Source organism: Suillus discolor (genome assembly GCF_016758755.1).
Source record: "Suillus discolor strain FC423 chromosome Unknown F5147scaffold_13, whole genome shotgun sequence".
NCBI classification, from domain to species: Eukaryota; Fungi; Basidiomycota; class Agaricomycetes; order Boletales; family Suillaceae; genus Suillus; species Suillus discolor.
In genome coordinates this window covers 598,580-613,232 of record NW_024541260.1, presented here as the reverse complement: position 1 = coordinate 613,232, position 14,653 = coordinate 598,580, and the positions used below count along the sequence as shown (strand labels likewise).

Sequence of the window (14,653 nt, the reverse complement as noted above, 5' to 3'; positions counted from 1 at the left end):
TTGTTGTCGACATGGCCACTGAATTCAATGCGGCAAATCACTGACTTTCGATGGTGCGGCCACTGATTATTGACGACATAACCATTGAATTTGATAGGGTATGTGTATTTAGCAAAAGAATATGGCACCAAGTTATGGGTGCCCACAGGCCTGTATACTCCATGTACATGTACCATTTAACCCAGGATAATTTGCCATTGGGAGGGATTGAACCCAAGACCTCCGACAATGATAGCTGCATCATTGTTACTGCTGGGCCACAGGACCATTTCTATATATCAACAATAATATAAATATATCCAACGGTCACATGACAAAAAAATGCCAACATGTCTACCTTATCCGAGGAAGTGACAATTCCACTAAGTCCGTTTCACTAATGAAATTCATATCTCACATCACATATCATTGTTTACACCACTGAGTGCTCACACTGGCAATGAAATCTATGGTATTAGCCGAAACAATGAATACTCTTGCTGGTGGATTCAGTGTTACACACATTGAGGCTCATCGGTTCAGTGCTCGAACCACTAAAATTTATTGTTTCTACTTCCCACAGTGTGCATTGGCTCAACGTTTCGATCTCGATCTGATTTTTTGCTTTACACAAGCTTCATATTGCTAAGGGTGCGTTTCGGATCGATCCTACCATTCGCGAGGCATACATGTCCTGTCTCTTCGACACATGTATCTTATTATCGAATGCCATTAATGCTTTGTGTGTAGAAATTGCAAGGTAATGGATGATGTCACACTCAAGTACATCGCACTACATACAATAGAACGGTCGCAGATGCTCCAGCTAACTTCTTTGATTACGATGCGGTCATTATATTCTAGAGCCAAAGCAGGTATGTTTATTCATTCCGTACACAGGGAAATCATCCCCCTTGCAAGTGCATGGCGTCATCCTGCTAAGCCAACGACAGTACAATCAGCAGGAGAATATCTAATCTGATAGTTCTTTTTCCTTCACACCATATTTTGCAGCGTCGGTGCCATGATGTTGATGGTTGACGAAGTTGAACCTAGAATAATTGCTATGAGTCTGGGACTGCACATCATGGTAACATATGCTCGTACATGGGGAATGCGTCTGCAAAAACTCAGAGATTTAGCAGGAAAAACGCTGGTTAACATATTCCAGCGATACTCACGGAATTTCAACTGAGACCATGCAGAGTTCCGGTATGCAGTGCCCTGTACCCACTCTGGCTGGCTGGATGTACCATACAAAGGCTTACCCTCAGCTGCCCTTTGGGAAAGCTCGGCCAGATCCAAGTCCTCCTCTCGTTTGTTCTCTGACCAGCCCCAGAATCGGACTAACAAAAAAACAATGAGACTGCTCACGTCTTGCACAACCAGAGTAACTCACAACTTGAGCGTTGATATGCCAGCAAGAAACCACCAACGAAGCCAAGGAAGCCTCCGAGCCGGAAGCTGGTCCGCAGACGAACTTTTGCAGGGTCAGCCATATCTGAGGACAAGGACAATTCATATAAGCCTGATACAAAGCGTTGTGACTGAAACAAGAATGCGTACCCCAGAAATACAAAGCAGCCGGGAATGCGGCTGTTCCTGCAGCCCAGGTTGCATAGTCTGACGAACGGAAATAACGCACAACACGGAAAGCGTGTGGGTCAGCGTCGATGAGCGGGTATGGTGTCGTGACGACCTTGTTCGGCATGGCGACGAATGTTGATAAAAGAATGAACTGCTGTCGTCGTTGTGTGCAGGAAGACAAGGTCACGGTTCGTCGCGAACAATGACCGGCCCTAAACCGGGAAGTGCCAGGCCTGCTCACCAAGTCAGTCCTATGATTATAACTTGTCCTCAACGTCCTCTGTTCTCTGTTTCTAGTCGCTGGTCGCCCGTTCTACAACGAGCGCAAAGCGGCCTGCAATTTCTTAACTCGCTGGCACATTTATACACTCATTGAGGGAGAATGAACGTGGACAGACGGAATGACCGCCGGGCGAAGAGGACTGCCCATTCATCTCCTTACGCTCGCCCAACAAAACACAGCAAGCCAGTTCCAACGAAGAAATCGGTGAGCACACGGTTCATGTTATTGTCTTCTATCTGAAACTTTGTCTGACATTGTATGTCTAAGCTATGGAGCATTTCCGGTTTAATGAGCTTCTTACGATTCAGTGGCACCGAGGAGGATGATCGAACTGAGGATCTGGTGCGCTCAGGTGCCTCGTCCTCCAGTAATGATGAGGACGAGGATTTGCAGGTTCAGGAACAGGAGGGGCCCTCTCATATTCCGGCTCGTCAAGTTCAACTTGATCGGAACTCTGCGCCTGAATTTGTGCTCCCTCTTCCTCCTGGTGATGTACCGCCAGGGCACGAGGTTTGTAGTCCATTAAGTATTGTCTGGTCTGGTAACTTTGATTCACGAAGAGTAGCCTTCCCAGGAACTAGTTTACCCGCCTGCTTGGGATGCCCAACAACCAGGACCTTCCAATGGGACATCCCAACCCGTCACTCCCGCACGACAGCCTTTCTACAGTTTAAATACACCACCTCACCAAACCAATGTCCCCCCCTACTTGCAGCAAAGTCCGTCACTTGCTAAGAACCTTGAGCCTGTCACTCGATTCCTTGTCGAAAAAGCAGGACGGCCTCTTAACGAATTCGAGGCAGCTGGAATAGTGGACTACATTCAAAAGAACGTACAAGGTACGAATTTCCTGCTCTCAGCATGCTGTATAAGCATGTATTCATGCTCAAACAGCAGACAAGCCGGAACCCTTCCGATTCTCGACATCTCCGTCGCGTGGATCCTCTCCTAACCTTGGGCTCGGGACATCAAATGGTGTATCAAGTGACACACACGCTCCGAAGAAGACCCTTTCACGCAATCCCAATGGCGTATTACGCTGGCAGGGTGCGGGTAGCGCACGCCCACGAAACCGTTATCGATCGCCTGGGTTTGGATCTCGGCCTCAAGGCCCTCGTATCGAGCTATCTCCCATACGGACACCTTGTGCAACTGATGGAAAACGTCGCCGTGTGGGCAATGAAGCCGAGTCTTCGACTGCACAGAAGTCTGCGCCCCCATCGTCGATGTCTAGCATCGGTTTTCCGACCTCAAATTCTACTTCTCTCACCCGTTCTACACCTGCAATCAATGAGAAGACTATAGTTCCACCAGTGTCTGCACCGACATTGGCTCCAGCGGCTGTTGTTACACCAAAGGTGAATGGAGCAACTACGCCTCGTTTACGCACTGCGGGTCTTTCTGTAAAGCCCACGACCCCCGCTGTACCCTCGCCTTTACGACAAACGTGGAAGCAGAACGATTCACCGCCACAACCTCCAGCACGACCCACGCGTGCTGCAAACTATATGACGGGGCTCATTAAGGAAGTCACCCCCCTCAAGAGACCTGACGTGGCGAACCCGTACCAGACTGCGAATCCTGTAAAGATGCCCACTAGGAAGCCTCCCACGAGACGCTTGCGCCCGCCAGCAGAGAAAAAAGAGAAACAGCAGAAGGAGCCAGAAGTCACCGCGCAGGCGATTATTGAAGCTACAGTGCCGAAGGTCAGTGGGGAAACTGTGATTCAAGTTTAGGGGCTGGACTGATGTTGATAATAGGGAAGTAAGCGCGCAAGGCCTCCGCCAGATATGGAGAGGCTAGAGAAACCGACCCGCGAAGCTCAGGACACATATGTCCCGAAGACCAATGGTCATAGCGCAAAGTCAATGGTTACTGCCGGGGAAGTCTCAGACCAGGACGAAAGCCCTACAAAGAAGCAAAAGACCTCGAAACCTACTTCCGTCGTGCTTTCCGTGGAAGAGGTGGAGGATGTTGAGATGGTTCAGGACAAATCTTCGGTCTTTACGCGGCCTGCCGAGATTGTCGAGCCAGTCGAAGATACCTCTTCGTCATTCACTACGCCGAGCCCTACACCGTTCTCGCATACTCCATCTCTGGCCTTGCCGATGAAGACTGCATTTGGAGCCAAGACGTCGGCTCCTAGGGAACCATCTAAGTTGCGGTACAGTTACTACGCAGACAAGGAGACTGCGTCAGCTGAGGACAAACCAATGTCTGAGGCGCCGCCAGCACCGTTGATGGCATCCCGTAACCTTCCCAAGGAGACGCAGACTAGGTCCTTCAAGGCGAAACTACCCCCCAAAGAAGCTGTGGCAGCCATGGAGGTCGATGAATTGCCGAAGTATAGCTTCAAGCTTGCTGAGGCTGCCTATCCCGCTGGGCCCAGCCACGTCAAAGCTCGCATCGCAGCTGCAAGCATGTCTCGGCTCTCCCTCCCTACCTTCGAGTTCAAATCAGTACCACCATCCACAAACGGGTTCAACTGGACTGCAGCGGGCATGAAGGCACCTGCCGCTGCTACCTCTGGTACTTGGTCATGCGGCACATGCATGCTAGAGAACCCTGACAGTGCCAAGGATAAGTGCACAATCTGCGATGCGCCGAGGTCAGGTAGCACCGCACAGCCTGCAGCTGTACCTCAGAAGACATTTGACTGGTCAAAAACTGCTGTCAAAACGCAACACTTTGAGATTTGGCAGTGCGATACTTGCATGCTGTCTAATCCAGACAGTGCGAAGCTTAAATGCACTGTCTGTGATGCGGCCCGTCCTGGCGCTACTTTGGCCCCAGCTTTTGACTGGTCTGCTGCAGGGATGAAGGCCCCAGGCTCATCGTTGGATACGTGGACTTGTTCCCTCTGCATGCTGAAGGTCCCTACCAGCGCAACTAAGTGTACAGTTTGTGACACTGCGCGGGACACGATGGACTGAATTCGCAAGAAAGCGGCGTGGAGAATCATTAATCAAGTCGCATATACATTCTACGTCAAGAACATAGATGGCTTTGGGATCAGGACGAAAGTTGCATATTGACGCGGTACTTCTCACATGTAACCATCAACTTGTTGTCCCGAGCGTTGTCCTGTACTTCATTCCACCGTGTTTGTTTTTATCCATTACCACGTTCAAGTTTAGTTCATACATATTCCCTTATTTCCTACATTGCAAGGCTAGTCGCTATATACACGACCAATGAAGGTGCGCGGAGTCATTGGTGGTCAACACAGCGATCACGAGTTTTTCGCATGTTGAGTGAAGTCTAATCTGCGAGCGAGTGGTCTCAGGTCGGTGCCATCGGGGGAGGTCAATTTTCGTTTGAGCTTGTTGGGCGCAGCGGCTTTGACGCCTGGCCCTGCGCCGGCCATGTCAACGTTACCATCGAGTTCTTCGAGAGGGCGGGATGTTTGAGAAGCAGGTTTAGGCAGCTTGGAGGGGTGGGACGGATGTGGCAGGGCGAAAAAGTATGCGTGGTTGAGAGCGTCTCTCGCGCTTATGCGCTTTCGAGGTTCGTACACGAGAAACCTGCTAAGAAGATTAAGCGTATCTCCAGAAGCGGCAGTGAAGAGGTCGCGAAGGGGCGTTCTTGGGAATTGTCCAACCGGCACATAATCTGGCAGTTTGGTGTGGCCCTTGTGAAAACATAAGATACAAGCATGACGTAGATGATCATGCGAATACACACCGGCCAGTCCTCTTCTGTGGGGGTTCCGAGTGCCCGGAAGATGGTTTTGAGTTGGTCCATGTCGCTCTCACCGGGAAGGTACGGCGTTCTCAACATGAGCTCTGCAAATATGCAACCTACGGACCATATGTCGACCGCCGAGCTATAATACCGACAGCCAAACAGCAGCTCTGGTGGTCGGTACCATCTGCGCACGTTGAGGAACGAAAGTAAACCAGCGACTTGAAAGTACGCACCGAGTGATGACTTGACACGTCATTTTATGTCCCGGGTCTGCGAAATCTCTTGCTAGACCAAAATCAGCTATTTTGAGTTGTCCATCCGATGCAATGAGTAAGTTGTTGGGCTTTAGATCCTGTTAAGATACTATGAGTGGTGAAAGGTTGTGAGGGGCTTGTAGCATACTCGGTGAAGCATGAAATTTCTATGGCAAAATTCCAGCCCACGCAAGGTCATCGCCATCCATGCTTTGATATCGGCAGGAAGGAAGACGAGCGACCGGTCCTGGATTATCATCTCAAGGTCGCTATCCAAGAATTCCAGCACGAGGTTAAGATTCGTTTTTGAAGAGAAGACGTCCAAAAGCTGCAAGGAGGATGGTCAGTGCTCACAAAGAAAGTGAAGATGTATTGGCGACGGACCTCGATAACATTCTGGTGGTGAAGCTCTCGTAGATATTTGACCTCTCGAATAGCAGACATGTCGAGCCCATCTTTGAATTGTCCGACTTTTATCTTCTTGATGGCGACTTTGCGGCTCGTTGATGCCTCTCGGCCTGACAGGAGTCAGAGAAAGGCTTGTTGCCTGGCACATGAGCGACTTCACCTTGGTACACGACAGCGTATGTACCTTCGCCGACTTTCCGGTCTTTCACCCTACAGCGTGATGAATTTTACCGAATGAAACTTGCAGAAAGGAGCTTACCATCGCTTTTGTCTCGCTGTGTTAGCTTTTTCAACAGCGTCCATGACAAATTTGAAAGAAGTATGACTTCTAGTAGTAGAAGTGACTTGTGTTGGCTGAGCGCAGATCTATTGTACTATAATAATAAGTATGTAGCGCCATCTAAAGTGGCAAAGCCCGTTACTTGCCCTATTGTACCAGGTTTCCGCACACTGTACAATCCTTGCTGACACAGCAGAGGCGAAAGCCTTGCTTACCCTTTATAAGGACACCAATAAGCGATTTCAAACGCTTTCTCAGCCACGAGAGACTATCACCATCATGTTCAACGTTGCGACAGCGCAACAAGCGCAACAAAGGCTTCCGAGCAATGGTTTGGCGCAACGAACTCAAAAGATGAATTTCAAATTCGACATCTGTTGGCTCGCCATCAGAAAAATCATTATAACTATCCGCAGGCTTGTTAAACCCAATGTCGCCTTCTGGTAAACCTTCAGCGCGATACTCGTCAATTACTTGAGAACAAGCTGATCGACGATCCTGCGAATACAGGGTGCACATACCCTCAGACGTATGGCATTCTTCGTATCAGCGTCAGCAGAACTCCTAAGATTGAGGGACAGGCCATGAGGTGAATGTGTTCATATGGCTTGGAGCTCCACGGTTGAGAGGGGTCACAACAGTTGAGTCGAGGATAGTTGCCACGCGTAAAGGTGTTGGCCATCGACAGGAGATCTTAAGTACGTGAGCTGCTAATTGTTGGGTCCCCGGGAGGCCAAATGTGTATTATATGTGGACCAGGTCATCATGAGTAGTAGCATCGATTCAACAAGATAAAACATTTGTAGATATGTACGATATCGGAATGCATGACAGATTGAGACAACAAGGATAATATTCGTGCCCTTAATAGTTAATATCTTGCTGAATGAGCGCAATAGCTTTCGCAGAGCGAGGCCTAATACAGCACTTGAAGGGTTTGGGATGGCTGGGAGTACGTATTCAAACTAGCACTGCGAACGCGATAGGATGCACGACATACCTGATCGCGCCTGATGAGGAGTCAACCTCAGGGGTGTGCTCAACGCCGTTCTTCACGATCTTGGAAATATCAAACACTGCGAGCGACATCACGGTAGATAGCCAGACAGAAGCATCAGCGAGGTGGAGGCCTGTACATCAAAAGCAAGCAAACATCACAATACTGTTTTATTGAGGGTACTTCTGCATACCGGGGCAGATCCTGTGGAGCAGAAAGTTAGCATTCCACTCCAAATTAACTTCATGCGTACCGTCTACCAAAGCCGAAGCAGATCGTGCGAGGCTCGCGTTCGGGATCCTTTCCGTCATTGTCTAAGAAGCGTTCAGGCTTGAATTGCGAAGGGTTAGCATATGTCTGCGGGTCATTGAGCATGAACCTGGCATGCAATTGTATCATGTTGAATCCAGAAAAATGAGAGCACTAACCAGATGTTAGGTATGATCAAGGATCCTTTCGGAATGTAGTACCCGTCATAGATATCGTCCTCAGAGACACAGTGGGGGATCCCTGTCTTTAGGCGATTGATACCGCTCGGCAACGAAAAGAATACAATAAACACATACCTATAGGGATGACAACATTCCAGCGCAGGGATTCTTTCACAAGGGCCTCGATATAGGGGAGGGAGTCGCGGTCTGCAAAAGAGGGAAGACGATCAGTGCCAACAACAGCATCTATTTCAGCCTGAGCCTTCTTCTGCACATCGGGGAACAACGTCATCGCCAGGAAAATCGAATAGATTGTAGAAACTGTCTGTGGAGACAGATGTTAGTCTCAAAATAATAATCAACCTGTAATATAAAGGGAAGAGCTAACCGTGTCGGCACCACCGGTGTATAGGGATACAGCAGACCATTTCACCATGCTATCCTCTTCCGCAGACAAAGTTCGGCCTTTCAACAGATTCGAGGTGAAAGACACTGGGGCAACTCCGGCAGCCTGTGATGTGTTCAACTCGCGATCACCGAACTGTAGGTGTTGCTTACCATCTGATCCTTGACGAATTTGTGTGGTGCTTCAACCAACTCTTCGAGGGTCTGACGCCATTCACGGGCCAAGCACTTGAATCCAGCACCAGGAAACCACTCGGGAACCTTGGCCACTAGAGATAGTCAGGTTATTGCAAATGTCAGGATGCCGTAGTCTTACGCCATGGCATGATGTCAACCATGAAGGCACCAGTATCGGTGGACCGCGACAATTGGTCCATAGCGCGGTCTGCAAGGTCGACGAAGAGATCATTGTTCTCCTTCACCTCATATCCATGAGAGATTCGCAGAATGATAGCGCCAGCGGTGCTATACAAAATCAAGGCCCAATTCATGCAATGATAAACACGATAAACACTACATACTGTCGAATATGTGCTTGCAGTTGCTCGGGTTTTGCAAACACACGCTTCAGGAACCGGCGGGTCTCAATCTCCTCAATCGGTTCGTAGACAGCCATAGCAGCGCGACTACCGATTACGCGGTGGATCTTCTTGCGGTAATAGCGAAAACGATCACCATAAGAGAGAAAACCCATACAGTACTTCCAGCCAACAAGTTCACCACCCATTGTAAGAACCGGACGGTCAGAGTACACAGAGCTTTTTTTGTCTAGCAATGCCATCGCTGCCTCGACAGAATTCAGCACAATGATGTGCCGACCCAGAACTTCGACATGCGAGATGTCACCTGCAAACCACTGTGTAATTTAAATGTATCGTGTTGGGAAACATGAGGCACACCATATTTTTTGCGCCACTTGGCAAAGGTGAGCCAAGCCTTGTTGTGGGGCATGTCTGCGACGTTCCCAATGAGAGGCCACCCCGGAGGTCCAGGGGGATATGGTGCAGGATTCTTTCTGAATGCCTGCTTGACCAGATACACTCCGGCACCAGCAAGACATAGGTCCAGCCAAGTGATATTGGTGAATATCAGCATGCTAGCTGGGGAAGAGCAAAAGATCGTGTAGTGAGCGATGAGTCCAAGTCAGATGACGAATACAAGTCCCGCTCTCCACCCTAGAAAATGAGGGAACGATGCAAAGTTCAAGAAGGTGATTGATGGACGGTCAAAGAGCAATATGAATGTTGTGGTGGGCCTGGAATCTTTATGTTATCGCAGGCGGAATTTAGCGAGGAAAGATACGATGTAATCGTAGGCTGCGACTGATAGCGTTAATAACAAGACACGGAGACAGTAACTATAGGCCTACATAGGAAAGGGTCCAATCCGATTTGGGAGGATGGGATTATATTAGAAGATGACGTAAGTAGTCACCGTTACGCCAAAAGGTAGTGACACTGAAAGCTTGTGTTTCAGTATCGCGGGCAGTACTATTTGTGTAGATTATAGGAACTCTAGTAAGTCAGTGTGCTTACAGATGAATCTGGATGCCTCACGTGCCTTGGCCTCTCATATGAGCGACAACAACAAGAAGTGAAGACCATGCGTGCATGCGAGATACTGCACTCAGGACGAGAAGTTGTTCGCGAGCTCAGTTGGGGAAGTAGTTCAGGATGGCCACAATATTTGCGCAAAGCCTTGAACGGAAGAAGAGCATAATATGGGCAGGAGGCACCAGGTACGCTGATCAGGCTCGTTAGGTAGACCGTGATCAAACGCTTTTATGACATACCAGTATGTGTATTGTAAATCATTTCAATGGCAATGTCACTACGATATCTCTTTACCCTGTCATATAAAATACAAATCATGTGACGGATCTAGGTGTCAGATGTGAAATCGGTCACTCACAGCGAATAAATCCCTCCTTGTCCGTTTCGTAACGAGCATCCTGCTAAATGAGCCCAATGGCTTTCGCAGAGCGAGGCTTAATAGAGCACTTGAAGGGTTTTTGAAAGCGTGTTTATCTAAAACAGAATCTGATCAAGGATCAAGCTTGGGGGTGATCTCAACACCGTTCTCGACGGCCTTGGAGATGCAAAAAGAACGGCGAGTAATATTACAGTAGATATGCAGGTCGAGGCATCGGCGAGATGAACTCCTATCCAATCAAAAACAAGCGAGTCAGAGGACTGTATTGATCGACACCTTCTGGGTTGGTCATACCTGGGCAAATACTATGGGGCATTTGGCTCGAAACTAACTCCAGGGTCACCGTCTGCCAAAGCCAAACCAGATCTTGCGAGGGTCCGTCTCAGGTTCCTTTCCACCCTCAGCCAAGGTGTGTCCAGGGTCGAATTGCGAGGGGTTAGCATATGTCCGCGAGTCATCGGCCATGAACATGGCATACAAATCTATGATGTCGATCCCAGACAAATAAATACGAGCACCAATCAGATGTTAGGTATGATCAAGATCCTTTCAGAATGTAGTTCCATCATGGATATTGTCCTCGGTGACGCAATAGGGCTAGCCAGATCGATACCGCTCGGCAATTAAAGAATGCGATCTTATACTCGAACTTCGCGTAGAGCTTATCGGAGTCAACCTATTGGAGCTGATAGGTGACTGAGCACGGGAGAAGAGTACGGTTGAGTCGAGGATGGTTGCCACGCATAAAGGTGTTGGCCATCGACAGGAGATCTTAAGTACGTGAGCCTGCTCCTTGTTGAGTCCCCGGGAGGTGCCATCAAGGTGCCAGATGTGTGTGTATTATATGTGGACCAGGTCATCATGAGTAGCATCGATGCGACAAGATATATATGTACGATATCGGAATGCACGACAAACAAGGATAATCTTCGTGGCCTTAATAGTTAACATCCTCCTGAATGAGCGCAATAGCTTTCGCAGAGCGAGGCTTAATAGAGCACTTGAAGGGTTTGGGATGGCTGGGCATACGTCTATTCAAACTAGCACCGCAAATACGATAGGATACACGACATACCTGATCGTGCCTGATGAGGAGTCAACCTCAGGGGTGTGCTCAACGCCGTTCTCGACGATCTTGGAAATATCAAACACAGCGAGTGACATCACCGTAGATAACCAAATGGAAGCATCAGCGAGGTAGAGACCTGTACATCAAAAGCAAGCAAACATCACAATAATGTCTTATTGAGGGTACTTCTGTGAGTTGGACATACCGGGGCAGATCCTGCGAAGCAGAAAGTTAGCATTCTACTCAAAATCAACACCATGCGTACCTTCTACCAAAGCCGAAGCAGATCGTGCGAGGCTCGCGTTCGGGATCCTTTCCGTCATTGTCTAAGAAGCGTTCAGGCTTGAATTGCGAAGGGTCAGCATATATCTGCGGGTCATTGAGCATGAACCTGGCATGCAATTCTAGCATGTCGAATCTAAATAAATGTGGGCACTAACCAAATGTTAGCCATGATCAAGGATCCTTTCGGAATGTAGTACCCGTCATGGATATCGTCCTCAGAGGCACAGTGGATGATACCTGTCTTGAAGCGATTAATATCGTTCGGCAATGAAAAGAATACAATAAACGCATACCTGTAGGGGCGACAACATTCCAGCGCAGTGCTTCCTTCACAAGGGCCTCGATATAGGGAAGGGAGTTGCGGTCTGCGAAGGAGGGAAGACGATCAGTGCCAACAACAGCATCTATTTCAGCCTGAGCCTTCTTCTGCACATCAGGGAACAGCGTCATCGCCAGGAAAATCGAATAGATTGTAGAAACTGTCTGTGGAGACAGGTGTTAGTCTCAAGATACAATTAATCTGTAATATGAAGGGAGCTAACCGTGTCGGCGCCACCGGAGTATAGAGATAGAGCAGACCATTTCACCATGTGATCCTCTTCCGCAGACAAAGTACAGCCTTTCAACAGATTCGAGGTGAAAGACACTGGGGCAACTCCGGCAGCCTGAGAAATGTTCAACTCATGATCGCCAAACTGTAGGTGTTGGGTACCATCTGATCCTTGACGAATTTGTATGGTGCATCAACCATCTCTTCGAGGGTCTGACGCCATTCACGGGCCAAGCACTTGAATCCAGCACCAGGAAACCACTCGGGAACCTTGGCCACTAGAGATAGTCAGGTCATTGCAAATGTCAGAATGCCGTAGTCTTACGCCATGGCATGATGTCAACCATGAAGGCACCAGTGTCAGTGGACCGTGATAATTGGTCCATAGCGCGGTCTGCAACATCAATGAAGGGATCATTGTTCTCCTTCACCTCATATCCATAAGAGATTCGCAGAATGATAGCGCCAGCGGTGCTAAACAAAATAAAGGCCCATTCATGCAATGACAAATACCACGTACTGTCGAATATGTGCTTGCAGTTGCTCGGGTTTTGCAAATATGCGCTTCAGTAATCGGCGGGTCTCGATCTCCTCGATTGGTTCGTAGATATCCATAGCAGCGCGATTGCCAATGACGCGGTGAATGTTCTTGCGGTAATAGCGAAAACGGTCACCATAAGAGAGAAGACCCAAAGCGTACTTCCAGCCAACAAGTTCACCACCCATGGTAAGAACTGGACGATCAGAGTACACAGAGCTTTTTTTGTCTAGCAATTCTATCGCTGCCTTGACAGAATTCAGTACAATGATGTGCCGACCCAGAACTTCGACATGCGAGATGTCACCTGCACGGCATGGAATTGAAATGTATTGTGTTGGGAAACACGAGGCACTCACCATATTTCTTGCCCCACTGGGCAAAAGTGAGCCAGGCCTTGGTGTGAGGCATGTCTGCGAGGTTCCCAACGAGAGGCCACCCCGGAGGTCCAGGGGGATATGGTGCAGGGTTCTTCTTGCTGAATGCTTGCTTTACCAGATACACTCCAGCACTGGCAAGACATAGGTCCAGCCAAGTGATATTGGTGAATATCAGCATGTTAGCTGATGAAGAGCAAGAGATCGTGTAGTGAGCGATGAGATATTGGTAAGAGGAGTCCTGTCCTGGACATTATATGCGTAGGCAGCTAGGCTGCCTACGTGTGATCAACCTATGTGACTGAGCACGGGAAAACATGATGAATACAAGTCCCGATCTCCATCCTAAAAAATCAAGGAATGATCCAAAGTTCAAGAAGGCGCTGTGACAAAGTTATTTGGCACAGTGATTGATGGCCATTATTGTGACCGGTCATTTGTGACCGGCTGACTGCAAACCAACAGCAATATTGCGACGGCCCTAGAATCTTTATATTATTGCAGGGAGAATTTAGCGAGGGAAGGTAATCGTAGGCTGCAGCCAATAGCGTTAATAACAAGGCATGGAGACGGTAACTATAGGAAAAGGGCTTACAAACTGATATGCGAGCTGAGGGGGAAGTAGTCGAGGGTGTCAACATGCGCAAAGCCTTGAACGGAAGAGGAACGCGATCATGACCAATAGGCAGGAGGCGCCAGGTAGCGCCAGGTACGCTTTTGATACGAGAATGTGTATCGTGAGTCATTCCAATGACAATGTAGGATATCTCGATACGTGGCACCACAGTTTTTGCCCTGTGATGTGAAATACAAATAATGTGACTGGTCTAGATGTTGGTGTGAAAACGGTTACCCATAGGTAAATCCCTACGTGTATGTGATCCTTGTGCGCTTAGTAATTAGCATCCTGCTGAATGAGCGCAATGGCTTTCGCAGAGCGAGGCTTGATGGAGTACTTAAAGGGTTTTTGTCTAGACCAGATAAGATATACAACATACCTGATAGAACCGGACGAAGGGTTAAGCTCGGGGGTGATCCCAACGCCGTTCTCGACGGCCTTGGAAATGTCAAAAATGGCGAGTAGCATCGCGGTAGATATCCAGGTCGAGATAAATACTGATCTAATCAAAAATAAGCGACTCAGAGGAGTGCACCTCCTGGGTTGATCATACCTGGGCAAATACTGTGAGTTTATCGGCCTTGTGCGTCGACGAGATGGTTGATGCACCATACAAATTTGTCAAGGATCAATGGTAACAGACATCTGTGGTGTTGCAATCATGAGTTAAACATTTTACAGGATAGTGGCATTGTCTCGATGCCTCACCTCGAATCTCCTGGAAGGTCGTACTTTGTCTGCTGAATACGGCATAGCATTCGGAAGACAGAGTTGGGATGGATGTATCTCGGAACAACAGGAGACGCTCACCCTGCGAATATACTTCTTGTCTCACCCTGCAAAGGTGAGCCGAGGATTGACGTGTCTCTTATGTTCCCAACGAGAGGCCACTCACGGGGGCCTGAGGGCATCATGCAGGAATCTTTTCAACACATGATCGAGCAGATATACTCCGATACCAGCGAGACACAG

At 48.6% G+C, this 14,653-nt stretch overlaps 6 protein-coding genes across 6 annotated transcripts; 1 reads left to right on the top strand and 5 right to left on the bottom strand.

The window, feature by feature from the left end:
- Window positions 1-634: 634 nt before the first annotated feature.
- On the bottom strand, window positions 635-1,800 carry F5147DRAFT_683098 (NADH-ubiquinone oxidoreductase complex I, 21 kDa subunit-domain-containing protein). Its single transcript, XM_041436520.1, has 5 exons — window positions 1,546-1,800; window positions 1,379-1,480; window positions 1,161-1,325; window positions 1,087-1,099; window positions 635-1,031 (listed from the first exon to the last, which is right to left on the bottom strand). Exons 1-5 carry the CDS (start codon window positions 1,688-1,690, stop codon window positions 953-955), a joined length of 504 nt encoding a protein of 167 aa, XP_041295742.1. The 5' UTR covers window positions 1,691-1,800; the 3' UTR covers window positions 635-952.
- Window positions 1,801-2,107: 307 nt separating this feature from the next.
- F5147DRAFT_650696 (uncharacterized protein) lies at window positions 2,108-4,782 on the top strand (the record flags this gene model as incomplete). Its single annotated transcript, XM_041433460.1, has 5 exons — window positions 2,108-2,191; window positions 2,243-2,359; window positions 2,424-2,688; window positions 2,744-3,555; window positions 3,610-4,782. The coding sequence occupies 5 exons, from the start codon at window positions 2,108-2,110 to the stop codon at window positions 4,780-4,782; spliced, it is 2,451 nt and encodes an 816-aa protein (XP_041295741.1).
- A 149-nt stretch (window positions 4,783-4,931) lies between these two features.
- On the bottom strand, window positions 4,932-6,819 carry F5147DRAFT_64997 (Pkinase-domain-containing protein). The gene is made up of 8 exons (XM_041433396.1): window positions 6,754-6,819; window positions 6,458-6,694; window positions 6,359-6,408; window positions 6,175-6,308; window positions 5,939-6,118; window positions 5,770-5,888; window positions 5,534-5,720; window positions 4,932-5,480 (listed from the first exon to the last, which is right to left on the bottom strand). The coding sequence occupies exons 2-8, from the start codon at window positions 6,499-6,501 to the stop codon at window positions 5,082-5,084; spliced, it is 1,113 nt and encodes a 370-aa protein (XP_041295740.1). The 5' UTR covers window positions 6,502-6,694; window positions 6,754-6,819; the 3' UTR covers window positions 4,932-5,081.
- A 523-nt stretch (window positions 6,820-7,342) lies between these two features.
- On the bottom strand, window positions 7,343-9,694 carry F5147DRAFT_835270 (cytochrome P450; the record flags this gene model as incomplete). The annotated part of the gene is made up of 12 exons (XM_041443955.1): window positions 9,681-9,694; window positions 9,211-9,627; window positions 8,833-9,157; window positions 8,628-8,776; window positions 8,465-8,580; window positions 8,295-8,417; window positions 8,042-8,231; window positions 7,904-7,985; window positions 7,729-7,854; window positions 7,669-7,679; window positions 7,479-7,608; window positions 7,343-7,424 (listed from the first exon to the last, which is right to left on the bottom strand). The coding sequence occupies exons 2-12, from the start codon at window positions 9,404-9,406 to the stop codon at window positions 7,343-7,345; spliced, it is 1,530 nt and encodes a 509-aa protein (XP_041295739.1). The 5' UTR covers window positions 9,407-9,627; window positions 9,681-9,694.
- A 1,351-nt stretch (window positions 9,695-11,045) lies between these two features.
- Window positions 11,046-13,509, bottom strand: F5147DRAFT_759458 (cytochrome P450). The gene is made up of 11 exons (XM_041440446.1): window positions 13,045-13,509; window positions 12,668-12,992; window positions 12,473-12,621; window positions 12,310-12,425; window positions 12,140-12,262; window positions 11,891-12,080; window positions 11,753-11,834; window positions 11,578-11,703; window positions 11,518-11,528; window positions 11,319-11,448; window positions 11,046-11,262 (listed from the first exon to the last, which is right to left on the bottom strand). Exons 1-11 carry the CDS (start codon window positions 13,241-13,243, stop codon window positions 11,181-11,183), a joined length of 1,533 nt encoding a protein of 510 aa, XP_041295738.1. The 5' UTR covers window positions 13,244-13,509; the 3' UTR covers window positions 11,046-11,180.
- Window positions 13,510-13,675: 166 nt separating this feature from the next.
- On the bottom strand, window positions 13,676-14,419 carry F5147DRAFT_683077 (uncharacterized protein). Its single transcript, XM_041436519.1, has 4 exons — window positions 14,390-14,419; window positions 14,235-14,326; window positions 14,061-14,183; window positions 13,676-14,005 (listed from the first exon to the last, which is right to left on the bottom strand). Exons 2-4 carry the CDS (start codon window positions 14,291-14,293, stop codon window positions 13,930-13,932), a joined length of 258 nt encoding a protein of 85 aa, XP_041295737.1. The 5' UTR covers window positions 14,294-14,326; window positions 14,390-14,419; the 3' UTR covers window positions 13,676-13,929.
- Window positions 14,420-14,653: the final 234 nt, after the last annotated feature.